General features: G+C 38.4%; 1 protein-coding gene across 4 annotated transcripts in view; it reads right to left on the reverse strand.

The window, feature by feature from the left end:
• Positions 1–4,436: 4,436 nt before the first annotated feature.
• The window catches only part of TBC1D14 (TBC1 domain family member 14), a 74,074-nt gene continuing 53,840 nt past the window's right edge, over positions 4,437–24,670 (reverse strand). For all 4 annotated transcript variants that reach the window (XM_026054815.1, XM_026054817.1, XM_026054818.1 and 1 more), the window contains 4 exons: positions 23,744–23,872; positions 20,672–20,781; positions 10,942–11,200; positions 4,437–7,832 (listed from right to left, as the gene is read on the reverse strand). In XM_026054815.1, the coding sequence (XP_025910600.1) occupies positions 7,767–7,832; positions 10,942–11,200; positions 20,672–20,781; positions 23,744–23,872 (564 nt within the window). In that variant the 3' untranslated portion in view covers positions 4,437–7,766. The remainder of the gene's footprint in view (positions 7,833–10,941; positions 11,201–20,671; positions 20,782–23,743; positions 23,873–24,670) is intronic.

The raw sequence follows: 24,670 nt of genomic DNA on the forward strand, positions 1-24,670 counted from the left end.
GGCCGTGAGCGAGGTGAGCGCCTGCAAGCGCCCGGCTCCCGGGCCGCGGAGTCCGGGAGGCACGGCCTTGCCGCAGCCTGCGGAGGCTTTCCGGGGCAATGGACACTGAAATCCAGACTGGCATTAAAGATATCCGTATAAACGATATCAACATCCAGATTGGCATTAAAGATATCCGTATAAACGATGCCAATATCAACATCCAGACTGGCATTAAAGAACAACAGAAGATGCCAGACACTCTTCTCCCCTTGAAGCTGTTTTATTACTCCTTACTTTGCAAAGCCCTTTGGCAAGACAAGGGATTAAAACATTTTTTTTTTTTGGTTATTTCTGTTCATCTAGGCCCACGTGGAAAACATCAAGCTGAAGCATGAAATCCAAAAGCTTGAAGCAGTGCTGAAAGCTCAGGGGGAAGGGACGGAGGGAGTACACTTTATAGACTTCGAGCAGCTGAAGAAAGAGAATCAGAAATACAGTGAAAAGATTGACGACCTCAGCGAGGAACTGCTGAAGCTCCAGAAGAAGATCTCCAATACGGTGCACATTTTCAGCCAGTTCAGGGAAAAACTACAGTTTGTGGAAGCTGAGAATCAAGGGAGAAAGGCTGAACTGATGGACGTTGAGGCCATCTTGTCACAGAAGAGAGACATCCTGACCAAAACAAAGCAGATCAGGGACAGGTTGCGGATAAACAATTTGAAATTGCAGCAGAAATGTGGGCTGCTTGGAAATGACACTTTGCTTCGGGACTTCGAGGAAAAGGTGGATACTGTAAAGCTATTAAGTCAGCGATTAGAAATCCTGCAACATCACCATGCTGGTCTGATCCTTACATGCAATGGAATTAAGAAAAAAATAAAGGAAGCCACATCCTTTGTACCTTGCTGAAGCTGACTGAGGAAAAGAAAGCATGAAGGAGAGAGAAACCAAGGAGGTTTTTTGTTTTGGGGTTTTTTTTTGTTTGTTTTTGTTTTTTAGTCCTGGGGAACACATTACATGTACTCCTAGAAAGTCTTTCCTAAATTCCATGTTGGCATTATGCATTCAGCAGAGATTACAGTGGAGTTACTCATTTTGAATGGAACCACATATACTTTTATCTGGCTAAACTCATTAAAAAAAAAAAATCACAGTCAAAAGCTTACATTTTTAAAAATACATCTTAGCATTCARTCCTTTAAGGCCCTGGCAATATTGTTTAAGCTGAGCACTCACCAATCATACTCTAGTTCAAATCTTGATTCTGGCAACCTCTGTCAGGCTTTAGAATTCAGTATCAACTCTATCTGTAAAATAAACATACTTGCCTTCTAGGCACCTCATAAGGGTTAACTTTCATAGATGTGGCTTAGAACTGAAGAGAAGTTTATTATTAAAACTTGACATGATTTACATACAGCCAATACACTAAAGCACTAAATTACTTACCCTTTACTTTAAATATAACTGGCTGAAAAATTTGTTGGTGCAAAAAAAGAAAAGTTTATTACTTTAAGAATTACTATTCTTTAGACTCTATGGTCCAAATACATACATATACACATACATTTTAATCACTCAAAACTAGTTTCATTTCTGTCTTTCAACTTCTGCAATTTTAGGGGGTGGTGGGCCTTGCCCTCCTCATTCCTGGTGTGTGAAGATGTACAGAGCAGCGTAAGCTCTTTCAGCACTACCCAACCATAGCGTATCCCAGTTCTGGGAAGAAAGGCTGAGAAAGAGGGGAGGGAGAGGCAAAAGTTAACACACTGATGGCTCTGCAGCTCACAGCACTTTAGTTCCAGTGCACAGCTTCTCTTTCAAAATAATATGAATGTTCTTCAACCATTAATTCCCATGTGGCTCGTGGCAAACAGTGACTACAGGACTGTTCTGCATCCTGCAGCTCTTGATACCTCAATTGTAGCATATTTGGTAAAAAGCATCGGATGACGTCAAGAATATAGAAATATCTTAGAAAAGCCAGCAAACTACTGGAGCTCTGCTTTAGTATGTTCTTGTTACTCAGGGAAATTGAACCTTAGTGGGTTCCTTACAGGCCACCACTAGCTGATGTGCTCAATTACTGAATAAAATCCTAACTAGTTAATTGTTGATTTCTGTGCTTTTCCAACAAAAAATACCACTACTTTCTTTAGATAGACTGAATCTTTAGTCTYGTTTGTGGTAGTCTGAGTTAAGTACTGAGGATCCCTACTTAAGTGTTCAAAGGCTCTGGATTTTGTAGGAAAGCAGCCTATGTACACAGGTCCCACTGGCAAAGAGCAGGAATTCAAATCTTTTGGTTTTCTGTGGCAGGCTGAAATCATCCTGCGGGATGAGTATTGGCAAGCTGGGTTTGAGTTGATGTTTCTAGTTCCAAAGTAAATGGTATGTGTATTAAAAAGAAGTACACAAATTACAGAACACATTTATATGGGGATAAAAGTAGATAAGCTTATACAAAGACATTTCCAGCAGTGCCTTACAGTGTTCTTTTTAAATGATCTCTGAACTAGGTTTTTTGAATTGCCTGGCTATTTAAAGGATATAATATAATTAAAGTAGGTATTACGCTATTGCAAGCTTAAATCTTGTTCTTGTATCACAGTGGAACAGCAGTCTCTGAAGAGATCAATCATTTCTTATTCTTACTGCAATCATGTAGTAGCAATTGCATATATTCTTTTAAGGTCCTTACAGGGMAGAATGATTATAGAAACAGTGAAACAGTGCACACTCTTGTTCTACAAATACCTCACGTGTTCTGTGTCGTCACTAGCTCCCAAACTCATGAAGAGAGATTACCAAACTAATATTCGAAAACTTTTTACAAAATACCAGCAAGTCTTCCTCTATCTGTTGCTGGATAGTAAAGAAGTGCAACTGCAAACCATTTAACCTGAAAAACATTATAAACAGTATCTTTCACTTTAAGCCTAGTTACCAAATGTGAGTTCTCCTAAGGGTGGCTACTGTGCAAGTTGAGCAGCCTCTTGCCATTCTGCTGCTTTGATAAAGAATTAAGGATGATTAGCAGTCATCCCCCCCCCCMAAAAAAAARGGGGGAGAGGGGGAGTTACTCTCATCTATTTTGACTTCTACTACAAATTCCTGCCAGGGAAATTCTCTTTACATTTCCCGTTGCTTTTGGCTTAAGACACAGAAATCTTCCCTCAACTTCTTTAACATTATTAAGCAGCAAATGCAGAAGGGTAAAGGGAGTGAGAAGCAGGCAAGGTAAATCTTAGATGCTTTTCAGTGCTGCACTTTTGACATCTGGAAAAGGCAAGACTTTCAGTTGCTAATGAGATTCACAGTATATTCCCTGTCCCTGACCCAAATATTTCTACTGAAACAAATTTGTTTACTCCATACACTGCCTCCAGCCTTCTTTTCCCAGAACTGAGCTGTTGAGACAACCCGTTGTTATCCTGGCCCTCCAAAGCTCCCCAAAGATGCAAGGATCACAGATTCCTCCATTTTCCTCCTATAAATATAGGAAGACATTTCATCAGGAAGTGGTAAAGATAAATGTCCTCCTATTTACTAACCTCATCTACTAGCATTGCAGGAAAATACCTCACTTGTCTTCAAGCAGATCAGAATTAGTACAGGGAAAACAGATAAGGAAAAGTAAACCTAGTTTTAAACAATTTATGCAATTTCTGTAATACATGCAATATAAATATCAATGAAGTTGGTATAGGCTTATATAAGGCAATTCTGATTTTATGTTCTAACCAAGCAAATCAAACTAAGACACTGCAGTACAAAGAAGTGAGATAGGTGTTTACAGGAGAAACTAGAACAGCATCAGTCAAGTCTTTGCTTTCCCCATGCAGTTCTGTTACGCCACTGTTATCTCCTCATCCCCAGTTTTTATCTAGCTTTCATTTGTATTTGGTATTTTAACCCCTCTTCAGTTAATTCAGAGGCAGGAAGCGTCTCCATTTAGTCTCTGGAGTTGTGCGCCTACATAAAGATTAATGCTGCCTTAGACTGAGCACAACAACGCCTTGTAATTATGAAACCTACAATAAACCACGATTTCTTCCTGGAAAACCCAGAAAAGACAAGGTATGCAGCTATTCCTGAGTTATGAGCGTGTCACAACCATCTCAATACATAGTAGTGTGTTTTATTATTATATTTGCATTAATTTTTCATAATCGTATCACTAAGATTCAAACCGAGTCCAGAGAAAGGCACATGAAATGGATTAGACCATGGGCTCAGTAAGGAGCAAATCTTCTAAATATCACCTTTACATGTGATAAAATATGTTTTAATATGAGATCTTGGGAAGCGTCACCAAAAAAAATCCTCTCACTACAACATTTAAATGCCTTGAAAGCCCAGGACTTTGGGCAGACAAAAATTACTAAGAAGCCTGTGAGTAAACAGACAGATACTTAAAGTTTTAATTTTTGAATTACACTGACAACAGGTGATTAAGATAACTTTACATGACTTTATTTAATAAAACCATATATTTACAGTTGAAAAAAGTTCCAGTTTGATACACATATCTAAACAATAGCTACATAAAAACAATTTAAACATGATGTACAGGGGATGTATCAACAGTTCTCTACATGTCATTCTAGTTTTTAAAACATTCAAAAATAAGCTGTTATAAAGTATCTTTTAAAATGATTCTTTACTAAATGACACATTTTAATGACTGATTACTGACTGAAGTTGCAAAACGGCTTTATTATAAAGTGCAAGTTGCACAGAATTCCAAACCTGGTTGAAGTTTTCTGGTTTCTCTAATCTGCTGCATGTGCAGTGATAGTTGCAGATTTCTGATGTATTACAGCATTTTTATTTTTCTTTAAATCCATGACAAAAAGAAAAGTTTCCTTGATGGAGACACTTGCTGAATGAGGGGAAAGTCTCCTGCATCATGTTACAGATACTCTCAAGCACCTGAACAATAAAATTGTCAAAATCTTTTATGCAATCCCTGAATTTATTACAGAAACCTTTAATAGCTAATTAAGAGATTTGGTATGCTGCAAGAAACTTAAAAAGCTTAGTGGCAAGTAATTCTATGCCATTACCACACATCTCTGTTTTTATCAAAATTCAAGCTCATCTTCAAATCAAGTTACTGAAGTTGAAACAATTGCATCTTTAGGCAGGTGAAATTTTTTCTTCAAATGCATTTTGTTTGAAAACAAACTGTGCAAAGCTCCTTATTGCATTGCTTTTCTTCATTAAAGAACATACCTTATATACACAAAGAAATCATTTAGAAAATATATACATCTTCTAAGAACAGAAAGATCAAATCACAGAACGAAAATAATTACATTTGCAAGTAACAACAGTGCAAGAGTGCTGCAGCAGGCCTTTTCCCACAACTAAGCCCATTTTCAGTGTTACATTCAACRTTTTGTTGAGAAGAGAAAAAGGAGAACTGCTGGAGATGGCTGCAGAGATACATAGTGGCTGAAGAATGCCTTCTAACAGGACAAGGGAGCCATACTCGTTGGAGACTTGGTTTAAAAGGAAATACACATCTAGTTGCAATGAAGACTTAAATTACAAAGCCAGTTACAGTACCACCTAACACATGTATATGGAGGATAAAGCTGTGTGTATGCTTAATAAACCATTTAAAAGTATAGTGCAAATGTTTCAGATGTTAGGCCTCTCACACCCTTCACAAAAAGGCATGTTTGTTGTAGTAATAGAAAATGTAATATTAAAAACAAACAAAAAAAAACACCTACTGACCTTCCAGCTTTCTATTGCACTTCAAAGCATGTAGCATACAAGTACCAGTCATTAAAGAACCAAAGCTATGCAAATTCTGGGAGAATTAGGATGTATTTATAGCAACATTTTGAAGGCTCTTTTCAGTAAGTGAGGCCTAGAAGAAGTCTTCTGGAGAAATTAAGATAGCTAACAAAAAAATCCATTAAACTAGGTACACAAAGTGGACTTGAAAAGAGGCCAATGAGGTAACRGACTTGCAAGCTGCATTTGCATTACAGATCTTTCAAAGTGATTAGGAGTCCTCCAACACTTGAAGGAATTTTTGCATTTCAGTCTTTTGATATTACAGTCCAAGTATCACTTGCACAAATAATGTTCTTGTACTAAAGGACAGTAATTTGCGCATGTCCCACAGTTTTTATATTTTGTGTGTTTTGCATTTGGAGTTGAGCAATTTGCAACTATTATTCCCATTTTTTTTAGTTCTTCAATTCTCTTGCACATTTGCATTTCATACAATACTAAAACAGCATAAAACAGACTGAAGACCAATGGGAAACATAAGACCGTAAAGCAAGAAGATTTAGTAATTCCTGTTTACAGCTAAATACATATATTGCTTCAGTTAGTTTCCCTTTTCAGTGATAGTCATTATTTATAAAATAGATTTTACGCTATACATTATGCAATAAACATTCTTGTAAATCACAGGCACTCCTGATTTACACTCAAACATTCAGCTGAACGCAGAGAGAATTTAAGCTGTGTAACAAATACGCAACTGCAGTTTGCCGTCTCTGTAACTTGCTCACACGCATTACAGGCTGGGCAAAACAATTATCCTAGAAAGGAACTACAAATGACAGCTTTTACTTATCCTGTATTATGCTGGTATGTGTCTGACACATTCCTTGATAAACTTCTCTCGCTCATCACTACAGAGTTCAGCTCCACAAACCCATTTCCACTGTGGCATCAGCAGCTTAAAGAGTTTGACACAGCCATTTCTGTTCAGCAGCAAAGTTGGCCTGTGTAAGTTCTCCCATATACCAGCCGTCTCAGTTTTGCCAGAGCACAACTGGGTTAAAAGCTACTATAAAAATTGTTTTTAACTATTTCTCAGATTTGTTTGTTCAGCTCACAAAAAATTTTATTAGCATAACTGGAGAGATGGCATAGGAGTAAGTAGCTGGTAGGCCAAAGCACCCTGAAACGGCACTGCCCCAGAAGAGAGAGAGATGGAAGCATGCGTTTAGTAGTATATGACCTGTTTTTACGTAGAGGAAAGCAAGAGTATAATTGGGAAACAGTAGCAGCTTAATACTAGAAACCCTCTGGCAAATCTGAAATCTAATTGGATTAATGGAACATTTTTCATATGCATCCAGACTGGAAACACAGATTTGCAAGGCAGCTTGGGAAAAAAAAATAAAAAATGCTTTGCACTGCTAGTGTGACTTCTCTTCCAAGTTTATTTTCTACTACTACTTTTTTTTTTTTTTGGTTAAAGAATGGAATGTAGTTCTGTGTGTATGTGATTTCTTTGGTAAATGGGACCTACAGCCTACAAGAAACAAAAAACACAAGAAGCTTTTCTAAAGAAATGGTCCTTAACATCTTTTAACTATAAACTCCAGCACCAGTTATTTAAAAACCAGATCCAGCTACTGTTATGGGTATGGGAAGTATATCCTGCCTAAGAATTAAATTGGGAAATAGCTTTCAAAGCAATCAACATTGCTGAATGCCCAATGTTTTAAAACATGATAAAAAATTAAATTAAAAAATCCTAAAAAATTAATATTGTTTTGTTTCATTGCACTCATCAGAAGTACAGAATAGGATGCTGTCCACTGCAAATGCTCATTCTACTAAAAGTTTAAGGCTAAGCCTAGGTTTCCTTTTTCCTCCCTCTCTCCCTTTTAAGGCTATCCTACTGCTAAACAAAACTCTGAAATAACACTTTGATTTGCAGGCTCATATATGTCAAACTATACTCAATACTTTTGCCACTTAGATCTTTTTCCAGTGAGTCACTTGAGGCAACCATAGTTTTAACGTTTGAGTGAAGGACTTCCTTTTTCCATTTCCCGGTTATCTTTCTGCAGAGCAGCCAGTACCTAGGCATTTCAAGAAGCGAGAGAGGAAAAAAAAGTATTAGATTTTAAAAGTGACTCAATAAATCATTGTTTGAAGAATTTCCTATTTAATTACCTCTAAACAATACCATTTTAACTATTAAAAGTAAACAAATTTAGAAAGCCTTTACACTGAATGCAACCTCTCTCAAGTCCTTGGGGTATGATAAGTTTGAATAGATTCAAAAACAAAAAAAGGGTTTTAGCTAACCTCTTACATACACACTTTGAAACCTGGATATTAGATTCTTAATTTCCTACCCAGATTATAGAAGTCTATCACTATTAAAAGAAGCTGCCTGAGAAGAAGTTATAATTATCAGGATAAATGAACTGTTCAAAAACACAGCAACTGAGCAGCCTAAACAGTATGACGCTATCCAAGAGTTCAGGACAGAATTACCATAGCACTGATTGGTGCTTGTCTAGAGCACATCATTTTGTCTCCAGGTCTGTTTATGTAAACTTTTCTGAATCAAAAACATTCACATTTACATTCAGACTGGAAATTTATATTCCCTATTATCTGATGCATAACTTTGTTTCCTTAGCCCTCATGACTTGTAGAGAGCACACTGATACTCAGTTTCTCATGCTGTTTAATTGGAATGCATTCCCTGCTGTCTGGTTGTTCTTCCACTGAAGTAGTACAGCAGCATCCCCAAGAATCAGCYTGGAATTGAATGTACTTACAGACATTTCATCTCAGAGAACTGCAGTTACAGGGAAGCAACCTTCTTTTCTTTCTCTGATCAACAGTCTAATTTACATTTACATTATGGGCAACTTCAAACAAAGTTCTGCACCATCAGAATTAACAGGAGGTGGGCCTAAATCATTCACAGAGTGATCACACAGTTACTGCCTACACTACTGCAAAAACACCCATAGCTGTTGCAACGAGAGTTCAATAAAGGTATGAATAGAGCTGCAGCTGGCTGGCCATTCAACAATTTCTAGAATTCAAGAGATTTTTCACCCAGACGCTCTTCAAAGAGGCTCAGAGTAAATCAACAGCTACTCAATCAATGAGCTCATGAGCATTTTAAGCGCTGTAGTGACAATGTTCTTGATGGAAAAAATTAACCATTTTCAGAAGCTTTAGAATGGCACTGAAACACCCATCCAGGAAAGCATAAGATACAGACCTTAAGCAAGCTAAAAGRGAGCTCATATTCCTTAGTCATTTGGAAAACTTGATGGAGCTAAGATCTGAAGCATACAGATTGCAGAAATGCTAAGCCAAGAGTGTGATCTATTTTACCACCTGTATTTCTCGACTGTCAATGAAGCAGCAGTGGGTATGACATTCACATCTCGGCCTAAGATTGTGTTGGCACAAGACCATGCAGTTCTTTGTTGGTAACTCCAGCAGAAGAATGGAGCCTGCACACTTCCTGTTGATAACTCAAGGCCGTGTTACCAGAAGCACCGTGGCCATAATTTACCAGGACTCCTTTCAGTCTTCCCTATCAAATTATCAGAGTGATCAAGGGAAAATGGAGTGAGAAGGAAAGTATACATCAGCCTGTCTGATGAGGGAACCAGGATTGTGGGAACTGTATTCCAGTTCATAAGCAGCCCGTAACAGTTTAGATGAGGTCCTACATACATTAGCTCTAGACAGTGTCATCCCAGAATATGGCTCACAGGATACCAGGAGCATAATAATTATGGTACAGCAAGGTGAAAGGCTCAGTAGGTGGGGGTATTCAGAATGCCAAGTACACCAACTGCTGAAATGCACATCTGAATTTGATGTCTTAGTTCCATACAGTTAAATATATTTGTACAAAGAGGACAGCACTTAATGCTACACTGCTTGCTTATGTGGTACAGTCACTGCAACTGAACAAGATGACACCAGAGATGGGAACACAAAGCCCGCTTTTCTAAGTTTAAGAGCATTTTAATTCCTCTGGGAACCAGTGCCTCTGGGCAGTCAGTCCACCTAAGAGTTTACCTTAAAAGTGGTACACCCACCATGCTTGACCTTGATTTTGGTAACACAAAGAGGTATTTCCCTGCTGAGAACAGGCAGATACTATAACACGGCATCTGACTTCTTGAGCAATAGTCACTGTCAGAACAAATTACGTGCCTAGGAAGCATACCAACTGCAGCTGCACTTCTCATATGTGTGGGTGCGTGCTGCCACAGGCGCCAGCACTGCCAGATACTACTTCCCCATGCCACTGCTATGAGTCCACCTGTGCAATCAGGTCACACACTGCCTAAAGCCTGTCCATCCTGGAAAAGCAAAGTTCAGACTCCTGAGTCAAAGTTCATCCTGGTGAACTTTAAAGACTGAAGAGAAGGACAAGGCCACCACAATCAGCATCTTAGTAAAAGAAAACAAAATCCCATACACTCTTTGTCCTGTTATTGTTTCTAGGCCAGTTCAGTAGTAGAATCTCAGCAACTGAGAAGTACTAGTGTGTACAACTGGCAACCAAATCCTTAGCTCCTAACCACTTCTGGCTTGGAAAAGAACAGCAGGTTGAAGGGAGTGAAAAGGCTTTCTTGATGGAAACTCCTTCAATAATGCAACTATGATGACGAAAGACAGTTGGTGTATGTAAGGTATGTAAGATCTCAGCCAGTACCAACCCTGCAGCAAGCTGATTCAGCTTGATACCTCTCTGCACCACAGTTCACCAGCATTTTTTCTTCAGTTATGCAAACTATGTCCCCAAGAATACGAAGATAATGACTTTGTATCTGGTGATGGGCGCTGACAAATCATTATCRTTTCCCAAAAAGTGAATTTCTGCTTTTAAATGTCAAATTCTAGCACTACTAGCATCCTTTGTAATTAATAAATGAAAAAAGTTGTATGATACTTCATCAACTCCATCCAACATTTCCATTTGGAATCGTGACTGAGCTCTCCCTTTCCAGAGGAGAAAAGCTCAGGCAATCCTCTCACCTGAACGTATACTAAAAGCATGGAGCAAGCTACATAGTCCTACCCAACTGTAAAATCAAATACTAGCTCCGCTAAAATATTCTTCCAGGTGTTGCCAAACCCCATTTTCATGAGTACACTACAATCACCTCTTTATCAAAGATTTGCCCACACCCTCTTTACCTGAGCCCATTTTTTGTTTCTACTTTGCATCTGAATGGCAGCAATAGATGTGAAGAATTCTTCTGAAGGCAAATCTTCTGGTAGCTTTGTTAGAAACTGGGCTATATGAATGAAGTCCATTTTGGTCAAAATATCTTCAAAAAGTTTTAATATTCCCAAGGCTGTACGGAATAAGAACTCTTCTCCATCACGGCAGAACACATCCCAGACACGACATGCCAAGTCTAGTGGCAAAGATTTGCTGTACAATGTGAATATCCTGAAAAAACAGTAAAAACGTCAGCGTTTTCGCATAAGAAAAACATCTAAAAAGACTACAGAAATACACGGACTGCTCATTAGTGAGTTTGAGATTTGTCGAAGTTTTATAACTGATTATTCCTTTTATATATATATATATATTTTTTATATACATATATATATCAAAAGTACTTCTATCAGATGCTGCAAAACAATACATGAATCAAAACTGTACTAAACTGGTACAACAGTTAAGACATTTTGCTATGAATGTGAGTCTGCAAATTCAAGCCTCTCAGATCACACTGGAAGAAATAATATACAAAGTTTTATGATGGATATGGACGGGGCACAGGTATAAATCAAAGGAATATTTAATCATCACTTCGGGACATGAGGATTTGTGCAGTTTTAGCTGTGTGAACATAGAGAGCTGAATCTTAAGACATGCTGCAAAGGAAGTTTTGTGAATCAGGTGAAGTAGAACTTGAAATTATCTTTGGGTTCCAGGTTGGATTGACTGGCAAAATAGTAAGAGCATGAATTTTGGAGGAAAGATCAGTTTAGACTCCAGTGAGTTGAGGGAGATGGGCAAGATATCCAGAGAGAAGGAGTGGATAGCTGTGACTCGGCCTACTTGAATGGATGGGATCCCCAAAGAGTAAATGTAACAGCAGAAGCAAGAACCTCCTCCCAGTCGCTAAGCCCGCATTCCCATAATTGCCAGGAGCACGTTTCTCTCTTCATCATAGCACTGACATCCTTGAAGCAAAGAAGAAAATATTCCCAAGTCTCTCCTGTATTCACATTTTGCTAGAGGGCAGATCTGTTTTCATTGCTACTAACACCACCCTAACAGCACATGAAGAGAGGAATAAAAATTACTGGAACCATGTTATAGTATAGCAGGAAAAGGAGTTGGAGTGAATTTTCCCTTCAGAATTTAAAGATGCAACATTTCACTACGGCTACAATGTACAGAGAAACATTTTCTGGCACTCCGAAAACTGCAAATAATTCTTGCTCCAGCAGAGGTCAGCAAAACCTCTAACATAAATAAAATCTCACATCTTTAACACATAAAATGTGTTTTAAAGTATGCTGAATGAAACAGTAGTTCTCTTGTGTTTAAGATTTTTCTTCCCTTGCCCCCTCCTCCCCCTTCCTTATTTAGGAAATTGGGCTTAACATAAAAAATTACAATGGAACATCAGAATATTTTTATATATGCATATATATATTCCCCCCTCCATGTTCTACATCTGTATTTTCACACCAAATTCTAATAACTAAAGGTTTTATGCAGTATCTGCTGTTTACTATATAAGATTATTTGAATGATGTGTCATCAAGTATCAAGCTTTTCAGTAAGTCAGCATACTTTAAAATACGATTTTACAAGCCGCAAGATGAGCTTAAACCATTTGCACAAAATCAGATGACAAGAAAATTGCAGGTTTAGGAACTTGTGCTATTTTACTTTTTTCTATATTTACATCTGACGACAGTGTTTTTTAGAAGTAGAAATCATGAAAATATCTGTTCTCCAAAAAGCTAAATTATTTAAAGTAAGCAAATAAGGGGCAGAGTCTGGAATGAAAAAAGTGTTTATATATACACAAAATAAGAATTGCATGATAAAAGTCCCTTCTTTTGGATTTTAACAGACTGTCTTGTTGCAGACTCCATATATACTTTTTTGTACAGTCACATTCCCTATAAAAATGCCTTGCTACAGAATACTTACACAGCAGAATTAAGACTTGTTGACTATATATACACACACAGAGGAAACAGCAACAGGTTTTCTATTTCAACAGAACAATGTAATAGGAAGTAATTCAACCGAGTCCTTTCCTGGTCACCAGGTAACAGGGAAACACTCAGCTAGAGATTAATCCTGGTTAAAGATGAGTAACAACGCTTTTTTTTTTTTTTTTTTTTTTTGCTGTTTTTATTGACAAAAGCTTTTCTGTTGTGATGATTCAGACCTAACCTGAATAACCTATGTGTATTAAATCTGCAACTATACAGAAAATAAACTGTCAGAAGAAATATTTACATTAGAGCTCTACTCTTCTTTGTAAGAAAAGATTTATTCACATCAAAAAACCTGTCACTTCAAATTGATCTCTTTATAATTTGCAAGGAAGTGCAATTTGCAAGGAATTTGCAAGGCAATTAACTTTCATTAATACCAGTGTGGAATTAAATGCATCAAGCCCTAGGAATGGAGATTGGGCCCCCTAGAACAGGGAATGAAACAGTAAGAATCATTGGTGGTAAGAATGGATATAGCACATGCTCCTTTGAAATATTTCCTGCTGAAAGATAATTTTATTACACATCTGAGCTACTACACTGAACCCCAACTGAAATTTATGACAAGTAATAAAACAGCTGCTAGACTAAAACAATGAGACCACTGGCTCTCAGCAGTCCTAGCACACTACTTGCATATGATCTGCTTTAACTTTAACTTTCCTGCAGGATGAATTTCTACTCGCAGTTCTCTTCCAACTCACTAAAAGTCCCAGGTACGGACAAAATAGTTAGCTAGTACAGAGGTAGATGTCCAGTGTTGAAGTAGCATAAATGCAGGCTACTGGCTGACATCTGTTCAGATAAGGAAAAAGCAAGTACCAGATGCTCCTGCTCCTCCCAGGCCCGCTTATGAGGAAAGCGCACTTTGAGCTAGACACATGAAGTGCTGCCTGGTTTAGCACTCATAGGGAAAGCATCTGACCAGAATCTCACCGAGACAGCACTGCTACCATGATAATCACATGCACTGCTGTTTTCGATTCAATTCAATTCAAAAAAAAAGTCTTGATAAGACATCATTAGCAATAGGGCTGAAGACAGGTATGCCAGAATTTGGACCAGCAGCTCATGCACACCAACTCTCATGCAGATCTGATCTTATATATTCTTGCACTACACATTCTTCTGCCATGTCTTTAACAGCACAGAAATATTTCTACAGCTGAGTTCAGTTGTGTGAACTGCTGAACTAACTCAGTTTAGAGTCTTAGTCCCAGATCGTCCCTCCTTCATCCTGGTTCTAGTTCTCAGTTGTTACATTTTGTATCAATTACACCTGCTTTGGGAAAAAGATTGCATCTTTAAGTGTTCCTGCATTATTGTATAGTGACATCTCTTTTTTCATTAGCAGCTTTCGTGTTATTTGAATAGGCTTTTTGGTAACCATTTTCTTAGCACAATTTTAGCCAACTCACTACAATTAAAAGAAGGTGGAGGGGAAAGAAAGACTTAAATGTTATGTATTATACATACTGACTGCAACAGAGCAACCTTTTATCACTCAGTAAAACTCTGACTGCATTCTAAAAATCTACCAATATAATACAAATACTCTATTTTTTTTTGATCAAAAATATCCAACAAATCAGAAGCACCCAATAAGCCTTGGTCTCACCTAGGCGTACTACACAGTAATGCAGTATTTCAGTTGATTCCATCATAACCTGTAATGACATGAGGATCAGCATACTAAGTTGGGCTGAAGACCCTAATTTTGTCAAGAAAGTCCAGTAACAACTCTGATTCAGAAAAGGAGAATGTCACCAAAATCCTCTGGATAGAATTACAGGCCAAGCAGCAGGTTTCTGCTTGATTTTTCCTTTGAGAGGGAGGCATGCATTCAAAGTATCATTTTAAGCTTCACTGGGGGAAGGAAGGGGTCTAACGGGGTAGAGTATTACTGGAATATCATGGACTACGTTTTTCTTACTGTAATACATAGCAAGACTATAAACACCTCCAAAGAAGCACCCACTACAAACATCCACATAAACAGAGTGGCTTGGAGGTTTATCATAACAAGCGCATGGTGTCAACAGAAAGTCAGTGTTTACAGAACATAATCGCAGTCAATACAATACTAAAGAACCACTGATAAATCCATCAGTGCAAACAAAGCCTTTGGCTATCATTATTGCCAAAACCATTTTTCTGAGTAGGGAGATAAAGAGATATTTGTATAGCAGCAGCAGGCCATAAATAGACAGCATGCATCCTTTGCAAATCCACATTTTGCTCTCCTCAAAAGAGCTTGTTGTAAATCAGCTGACAGAGAGCTGAGTCCGCTTCTCCACAGGCTTCTACTTGAGGTGGCCAAAAATGGGCTATTCAGACACACTATTTCCCCTCTGTTCTCTGTGAACCTGACCACACATTGCTCTTTACAGCCCTCTCATGTTTGATTCACTTTATATTCCCCCAAAAAGTAAAAATCTGTCTAGCTTTTGAATTTTTACTATGAGATTTAGCAGTTGGAATTCTGGCTTGAAGCAAATACATGCTTTATAAAAGAGATGCCTTACTCCTGGCAGGTATCCACTGAAAATCATTGCACTATACCTTTTAATTAAATTCTTAAATCCTTTAAGTCTTCCCATCATGGAACACGGTAATGGAACGGAGCTGACAGGAGAGCTCCGTTCTCTAAAACCTCTACCAAACCCAGAAAATGCCAGCAGTGTTACACCATTTGCATATCTGGTCCCATCTATATACATGGCCTTCCTTTTTCTTGGAATGTATCTCTTCAGCAAATGATTTAAGCACAACAATTTTATCGCCATTCCCTGTGGCACCGAAGTTACACGGAGCAGCACAACAGAGACTAGTTAATTCAACTGTAATTGCAGCAGGAGCAGGAGGGTTTCCCAGCAACTGGTCTGTGCAACAGTGGCTACTGGAACCCTCCCAGAGCTGGCACCAACTGAGATTTACTGCATACAGGCTTGCACAGTAACCATGCCAGCCACCAGAATAGCAGCAGGCGTCCCTTTGGAGCTCAGAACAAATAAGCATTTAAAATAAAAGTGATGCTGTTAGAGCAAGGCTGCTTCAGAGATTTTTACCTACAACCAAAAGGCTTGTCTACTCAGAATTCACCAGGTGCAAAGCTGTACATGTAATACTGTGCAGTCTTCTTCGCTAACTTTAAAAATAATGAAACCTCATTTGTATCTTTCCAGAATGGTTCTGTTTTTCATGGAGTGATATTTTTACTACAGCAAATTCACTGTCAAATTTAAATGGCTGCCATTCATGAACTATGGGCAACCTCAAACAAAATTTTCAGAAGTCCTTTGCCTTAATAGTTAGTCACTTTTGAGAACACAGACCCATCTTTTTCCTTGCATCTTTTCTATATTGCTTTCTCTCCAATATCCTACTAATTGTAACGTAGGAGAGCAGGCATATAAACCTCAGTTCTTTTTCAGGTGCTAGTGGCCACAAGAAAGCAAATCTAAATTTGCTTCCTATGGGATCAAAGGATTTGAAAGGAGAAAGTACCTATATCTAAATATTGTACCTAAATATTATGCAGTTAAACACCAACCCCACTATCTAGCAAAAGTAAAGACAGAGTGGGACAAGCTGTCTAGTGCAGACAAGTATGAAAAAAGTTTAATATTGCTTTAATAAGCAGTATAAAAAGGTTTAATAACAAAGACTGGATAGGAGCTGGGGACCTACCTCAACTAGTCCACATTTCTGAGCAAAATCATCTTAGTGTTGTGATCCTATGGGGGTGGGAGGGGAAACATAGGCAGTAGTCCTTGGGATTAAAATATACTGCTTTAGTGCAGGTAGTCAGCAAGAAATGCTGAGAACTGCCAGTCCATTGGTTCAAAAAGCTTGAGAATCACCATCCACAATCACTCCTGACAGAAGTTTTTCAAGTATTCTTAACAACACCTGAAGAAGGAAGGAGAGGGGAGGGGGTCCAGTGTGTCTCACAAACTCAGACTTCAGCATTCCAGTTCTTCGCTCTTAAATAAGTCAATTTCTTCTTGTTCTAGCTACAAATGCGGTCAGAGAGAACAACTGATCAAATAAAATTTCATTCAAGAAGAAGTAACAAAGACTAGTCTACCAAAGCAAAATTCCTGAGGGGGAATGCAAGCCTTCATCATTTCCTCAAGGCCTTGTTTTTCCAAACCTCCAATTTCTGCTGTTCTCTTCAGGATCTCGTTTAAAATGTAAAGCTCAAACTTAACACAGAGTGATATTAACAACTCCTACACCATGGAGACGCATGTTTTTAGTCTCACCTACATTAAAAATCACTTTATTTGCAATAGCTAGTAATCCATTAAGGCAGAAAACGATCTGGTAATTTTAATGTTGTCTCATCAGTTATTCTCCCGCACGTTTACAGTCTGCCTGTTCTGACATCCCTTTAATTCAAGTGCTTGCTTCATACAGAGGCTATTAGCAACACTGAGGCTTAACAGAATTTCAACATCTTTCCTCTTATCACTAGATGTACCAGCCTCTTGCCCTCTTCCTTCCCTTCTATCCCATTCCAGTATTTTTCCAGCATACTCCTGGTCTGCGCATTATAGAGATCTAGTTCAGTTTAATTTTCTCAGTCTTCAGTCATAAAAAAAATCTTTCTCATAGTTTTTATGAATGTTGGGAGAAATGAGCCTGTCACACTTCCCCTCTTACCTCTATTCATGTTGCATTAAAATTTAATCCAAAGTGTAAAAGCAAAGTCGAACAAAATCCATGTTACACTGTCTTCTGTTCAAGACACCTGTGAAAATCAAAGTCATCAAGCAAAGGCTGCAAGAGGCCTGCATGGATGAACAAGGAGCTCCTGACAGAACTCAAATATAAAAAAAGCGCACAAGAGGTGGAAGCAGGACCGGATGACCCAGAAGAAATATAGAGATACTGCCTGAGCATGAAGGGCCAGGGTTAGGAAAGACAAAACCCATATGAATTTTAATCTGACAAAGGATGTTAAGGGCAACAAGGGCTTCTACAGCCACATCAGCAGCAAAAAGACCAGGAAAAATGTGGGTCTGCTGCTGAATGGGACAGGGGACTTGATGGCAAACACCACAGAAAAGGCAGAGGTACTCAATGTCTTCTTTGCCTCAGTCTTTACTGAGGAGACTGGCCTTAGGAAACTCAGGTCCTTGAGACCAGTGGGAAAATCTGGAACAAGGAAGACTTACTTCCAGTAAGTCACTCCAGACAAGGTGGAAGAGGATCAAGTTAGGGAACATCTGAACAAACTGGGCATACACAAGTCCATGTGACCTGATGTGATGCGTCCACAAGTGCTGAGGGAGCCGGCTGATGTCATTGTGAAGCCACTCTTGATTATCTTTGAAAGGTCAAAGTGATTGGGGAAGTTCCTGAGGACTGGAAGAGAACAAATGTTACTCCTATCTTCAAAAACGGCAAGGAGGARGATCCGGGGAACTACAGACTCACCCCCTTTCCCAGGAAGTTGATGGAGCAAATCCTCCTGGAAACCATTTTCAGAAACATGAAAGACAAGGTGATTGGGAGTAGTTATGGACTTATGAAGGAGAAATCTTTCCTGACCAACCTGATAGCCTTCTATGAGGAGATGACTGGCTTGGTGGATGAATGGAGAGCAGTGGATATTGTTTACCTCAATTTTAATAAGGCTTTTCACACTATCTCCCATAGCATCCTCATAGACAAACTGATGAAGTACAGATTAGATAAACGAGATGAACTGAAAACTGACTGAACTAGTGAGCTCAAAGGGTTGTGATCAGCAGCACAAAGTCGAGCTGGAGGCCAGGCACTAGTGGAGTCCATACTGGGGCCAGTGCTGTTTAACATCTTCCTTACTGACCTGGATGATGGGATAGAGTGTACCCTCAGCAAGTTTGCAGATGATACAAAACCAGGAGGAGTGGCTGATACACCAGACGGGTAGGTGATTCAGAGGGACTTTGACAGGCTGGAGAAATGGGCCAAAGGAATCTCATGAAGCTCAACAAAGGGGAAGTGGAAAGTCCTGCACCTGAGTAGTAATAATTCCATGCACTGCTACAGGCTGGGGGCCAACCAGTTGGAAAGCAGCTCTGCAGAAAAGGATGTGTGGGTCCTAGGGGACAAGTTGAACATGAGCCAGCACTGTGTCCTCGTGGCAGAGAAGGCCAACAGCATCCTGGGCTGCATTAGGAAGTGTGTTGCCAGTTCTCTTCTCAGAGGTATCCAGTGACAGGACAAGAAGCAACGGGCACAAGTTGAAACACAAGAAATTTCATTTAAGCATAAGAAATAACTATTTTTTACTGGGAGGGTGATCGAACACTGGAAGAGGTTGCCCAAAGAGGTTGTGGAGGCTCCATCCTTGGAGCTGTTCAAAACCAAACTGGACATGGTCTAGAGTAACCTACTCTAGTTGACTCTGCTTTGAACAGGGGGGCTGGACTAGACAGTCTCCAGAGGTCCCTTCCAACCTCAGCCATTCTGTGATGCTATGCAAACTCACGCATTCATATTTCTAGATGTTGGATCAGACTGAATGACTCTAAACAGAATTCCATATAGCAGATCAGCAACACCCTCAGTGCTAACAATTAAAAGTACTCCTCTTAAAAGTCACCAGGGTATTGAGAGCTTGGTTCAGATAGAACCACATGACCAGTATAAGTGTTTTCAAAAATAACAACTTATGAATCTCAGGAAAAAAAAAATGCTGTCACTACTGGGAATCTCAGCTTTTACTGGAGGTAGTCAGATATGTAAAAACAGACATTTTCGCCAGTTTAAAAGCAAACCAGTTAGACACGAACAGCTGAAGTTTTGCTTGCTGAGGAGAGACATTTTAGCTGCCACCAAATCAAAACCTGAGAGGCATAAATGCAGTTATTCAGTTTGGAGTACTTTATACCATACTGAAATTTGACAGGGCTGCAAATAAGATCGTTGGCTATTTTTCCCCTCTCTAAAGAAAAAAGTTCTAATATCATTAGAATTTAAAAAAGAAGGCAGCTTCATCGATTAAAAAAATTAAAACTAACCTGCCCGCTACATGAAACAGCCACAGTTATTCAAAACCACCCAACACCCTTTTGCTACTGGAATGGACCATGTCAAGATAGTTTCTAGAAAGCCTGTACTGGGATCCTCTAAATAGGAACCAAAATCGTTTCACATATGAGCAAGACACTAGCCAAGAGTTAATTCATCCTGCCAAAAGTCTAGAAGTTTACCTTTCTGTAACTACTAGGCTTTTTCTTGTGTGGACAGAAACACTGTTTTAACTACTCTTTCTACAGAAGGACATACTATACACATCTAATGCAAGTCTAGTATTATTGTCTGAATACATGCCCTGGTACACACCTGCACTAGAAGGTAACAATATTAGACAAGCTAACAGATTTGCTCAGAAGATCAATTCAAATATGTAGCAAATATGGGATAAACTGCTATACAGCTGTATTTCAGAATTAGCTTCAAATTCAAGGTTAGGCAAATGTTAAACAGATCACAGAAGTATCACTGTAGGGATGATTCGGACTGACATAAAAACACAGTTACTGAACAGAAAATAAAGTATTTATCTTAAAAGAATACAAAACAGCTAACAGCACTCTAACTTTTGTCATGAATATGAACATGGAGCTATACATCAGTATGCACATTGGTAATTATACTTTGAAAGTCTTACCAATCAATAAGATAGATGTCTGGAGTTAGGTTATTTTTTTTGAAGTGAGCAAATAACTTTGGCAGATTTTCTTCAAAAAACACCTCAAATGCAGCAAAGTAAGTCAACATCTGGGAAAACACAATAGAAAAAAAGCAGTCAGCTGTATTATTAATAGGCTTAAAACATTATTTGTTGTTGGATTAATGTTCTTCAAAAACAGAATCATATGAATTACATGATACAATATAGAGCTAAATGTTTACATAAAGGACAGCATCTGCATGCACACAGGTGTTTAAGATCCACTCTATATATCCTTCTCATATTAAACTGTAGAATAATTGTTTTGGGTCTTGGCCAGCTTCCTTTGGAAAGAAAAATATCAGTAGGAGAGAAGTTATTTGCTGATTACTCAAGATAATTATGATAACAAAATGGTGCTTTATGTTTGTGGCAGTAACTTAATACTACACTGAATAAAATCCAAGGCCCAAGGGATTGTAAAATGAAATTTGAAGTGAAAATTATTTAACAGTCCACAGCAAGAGTGAAGTGCTGAGTTGTTACTTAGTTACTAATCATAAATCATATTCAAATGACGAAGCTTCTATTACACAAGAAGTTTGGCAAAGAGATAATAGTCATTTCTATAGCAGAGAGAGAGAGAGAGAGAGAGAGAGAGAAAGAGAGAGAGACAAAGTGCACACAGAAAAGCCAAAGATCAGGACAAATCAACTATGTGAGACAGAAACAGATTCTGACTCCAATCTGATATCTTACTCCCTGAAGCAGACTGCTTTTAACATGAAGACCTTCAAGTTATTTTAAGATTTGAGTAGTTAGGTCAAATTTCATAATAGAGGTGGGAAAAAAAGGAGATCATCCCATACAACTAAGGGAGGAATTTTTCGAGTTAAGAACAAAAGGCTTTTGGGGTTTTTCCCCCTAGTCCTCCCTATAGGGAGGAAAGTTCAGCAAAGTCCTTGAATGACTCAGTATTTTTAATTACAATACCCTGATTAAAGCAATAAAGAATGGTTGTGATTTCCTCAAAGTATGAGTTTTATCAGCATGCTTCTCCCCAAAACTCCAGGAGAGTAAAGGGAGAATAGTAGTTTGGAAGGGAAATCAGTTTTGTTTGAAGCCTTTTTAACGGATGACACATTTGTTTCCTTTGCTTTTCCCTATGTCCTTAAAGAACTTTTTCCTGTTTCACCTAAATGAAGTGACAGGTGGTGGACTATTTTCATAAAAAACAGCAAATAAATAAAATAATAATGAGTAGTAGTCAGTAAGAGCAGAAGACTTAAAAGCCAATCAGATGGGTGTATGCTACAGAAATAGTCAAAGTTATGTAAAATCTCTGAACTCTGTCAGTTACTGAGAAAYAGCTTCATAGCAAACAAACCCAGAAACCTAGAAACCCGCTTTAGAGAACTGCACAACTGAAAGAACTTTTCAATATGTATTTTGAAACACATGAAATCCAGCATCCCATGAGATCTGTAAGGATAAAGGAAGCAGGTAATGCAGTCCTACTTTCTAAATGGTCTAAATGTTTGGATGCTAATACCACAGTAAGAGATTTCCACTAAGGCTTTTCAAAGCTACTTTAGAGAAGGAATTTTACACATAACTCTTACAGTCACATCTATTGAAAGTGATGCAGGCAGCTCTATTAAAAATGCAATGGCAGTTCAGATATTTATCTTGATCAACATGCAATAAGGCATTTATTTAGTAGCAATTAATTTTTTTCTAGTTTGATAATACTGTGACCAACAAAAGAAATCAAGAGAAATTGGTATATATTACTATAATTCAGCAACTCTTACATTGTTTTTACCTTTTGGATAATTTACTTTGCCTTAAGACAAATCAGTATCTGATTATTAAACTGTAAAACTGACACAAAAAGATTAGGGTACACAGATCAGTTTTTTAATCAYGAGAAGTTAATATTTTCTCACTTTGTCTCACCACTCTATTTTAAATACTAGGTACAAAGTTTTCCTTGTAATGAGAATCATGACTTTGTAATTTCAGAATATGTTCATATTCCTTCACATATCACTTCTATTCTTTGTAAGCATTCATTAATTCTGAAACCATCTTCGCAGGAACAGTATTTACACACTGAATGCATGAGCATGTGCTCTTTTTCCAAGTTCAGCAACAGAGATGACTGATATTGCTTCTAGCAGTGCTGCCTGACCTGTAGTACTCCCCGTCGGCATTTACAACTGATGAGTTTCAAGGACTGCAATGGAGAATTACATACCAGTTTTCCAGCAGGAAATGCTGATAGGATTCCTAGTGCCCTACTATTTAAGCAACACAAGTAATCACTGCTGATGTTATCCATTCCCCTGCTTTATTTCTCCCACTTGAACTCTTGAGAAACAGTTCCTATTTTCCTAGTGCTATAAGGTAAGTATAAGAGAAATAAATACAGAATGCCAGATACTTTAAGAAAAATACTTTTAAAATGAATTAAAACACATTTCAGGAGATGACTTATTTTCTATGGTGTACAAGTAGTCCACTGACCATGCCAACAAGGCATTTCAGAGAATCCAGAGAGAATCAGGCACCCAGCTCCTCCTGAAAGCTGAAGAGGTCTGCTCATCTCATTCCCCCAGGCTCTCTTTAAAACACAGCTGCTACAGTAAGAGACGGGAAACCTGGTTCTTCCTGCAACAGTCTATTTTTAGCAGCCTAATAGTTTGGGATAAAAAGTGCCTTCAAATCACTTTTTCTGAGACTATTAAGCTGTTTAAAGCTTTCAACTATAGTGCTCAAGTTTAAAAACAACTACAATAATAATCTTGTACCTATTCTCTGAGCATCATAAAATACTCAGCAGCTGAACAATTTAATTCATCTGCCTGTTCAAAAAAGGTTAGTGGGTTTGGTGTTGGGGGTGTCTGTGTTTGTCCTTTATTTAATAAATAAATAAATAAATAAATAAGCGTGGTGCTTTACAATAAATTCTGACTTGTTTTCCAGGCTACTGAGCCCATGAAATTTTTTTAAACTTCAGGTACACAGATCTGCAATATATAGATTACAGTTTTCTTGCATACTTACAAGGCCATGGTCCACACGGAAAAATGCCATCTGACAGGGTTTATTTAAAAGGTTAGAAAAAGCGATGAAGGCATCTGCAGTATCCAAGTTCAAGATCAATACTGCTGCTATGAATGACATGCCCTGCACCTGAAGAAAGAAGTGGTGTTACCATTCAGCAAGAACCATATTCTTCCAACAACACTGCCTCATTCTGTCTTTGTAATCACTAGTGTTTAATGCACTCACTGCTGCTGCCAAATTTTGTGAATCTTTCAGAAAGCTAGGATTTTTTAAGCCACATGACCACTTGGCATTGAATGTTCAGAACATGGATGCTAGTGATCTGCATGTTAACTGCTTTCAAAGGCCCAAATTAAAACTCCTATGAAAGGCCAGGATGACAGCACTTTCAAATACACAGAATAAAGATTTTTTTTTTTTTGAAGAACAAATTATTTCTAAGTAATCTCTCTTTTCCTGAAGATGGGTCTCATCCATCCTTGTTTGTGGAAAGCTGGACTAGGGCACTAGAGACAAGGCCTGTTCCTTCCTCTTCCAATCAGTTACCTGGCAGCTATGAACAACTGCAATGACTCATATGACAAGCAGCAACTTTGTAAGATAATGAAGCTCATGCTTCATTTACCATAAGCCCATTGTATTGATGCATTTTTCCACAAAGCAGGCAATGAACTTGATGCCGAATCTTGGCAAGGCCTGTTCATTCAAAGCCCGTACAGCTGCCATCAGCTAGTCACACGGACTAAGCTGTGACAGTTCTTCCCATGACCTGAGGAACACGCTCCACTGTAACACAAGGGACTCCATGCCACAGTGAAGCACACCATCTGATCTGCCCTTTTCCGGGTTTCTCGGCAGTCACGTTCAGAAGTTTTTGCCAAGCATCGAATGCCACTCACGGAACAGGGATAGTATTTTTCTACC

The sequence above is a fragment of the Apteryx rowi genome, unplaced genomic scaffold (genome assembly GCF_003343035.1).
Source record: "Apteryx rowi isolate R43461 unplaced genomic scaffold, aptRow1 scaffold_97, whole genome shotgun sequence".
Taxonomy (NCBI): Eukaryota; Metazoa; Chordata; class Aves; order Apterygiformes; family Apterygidae; genus Apteryx; species Apteryx rowi.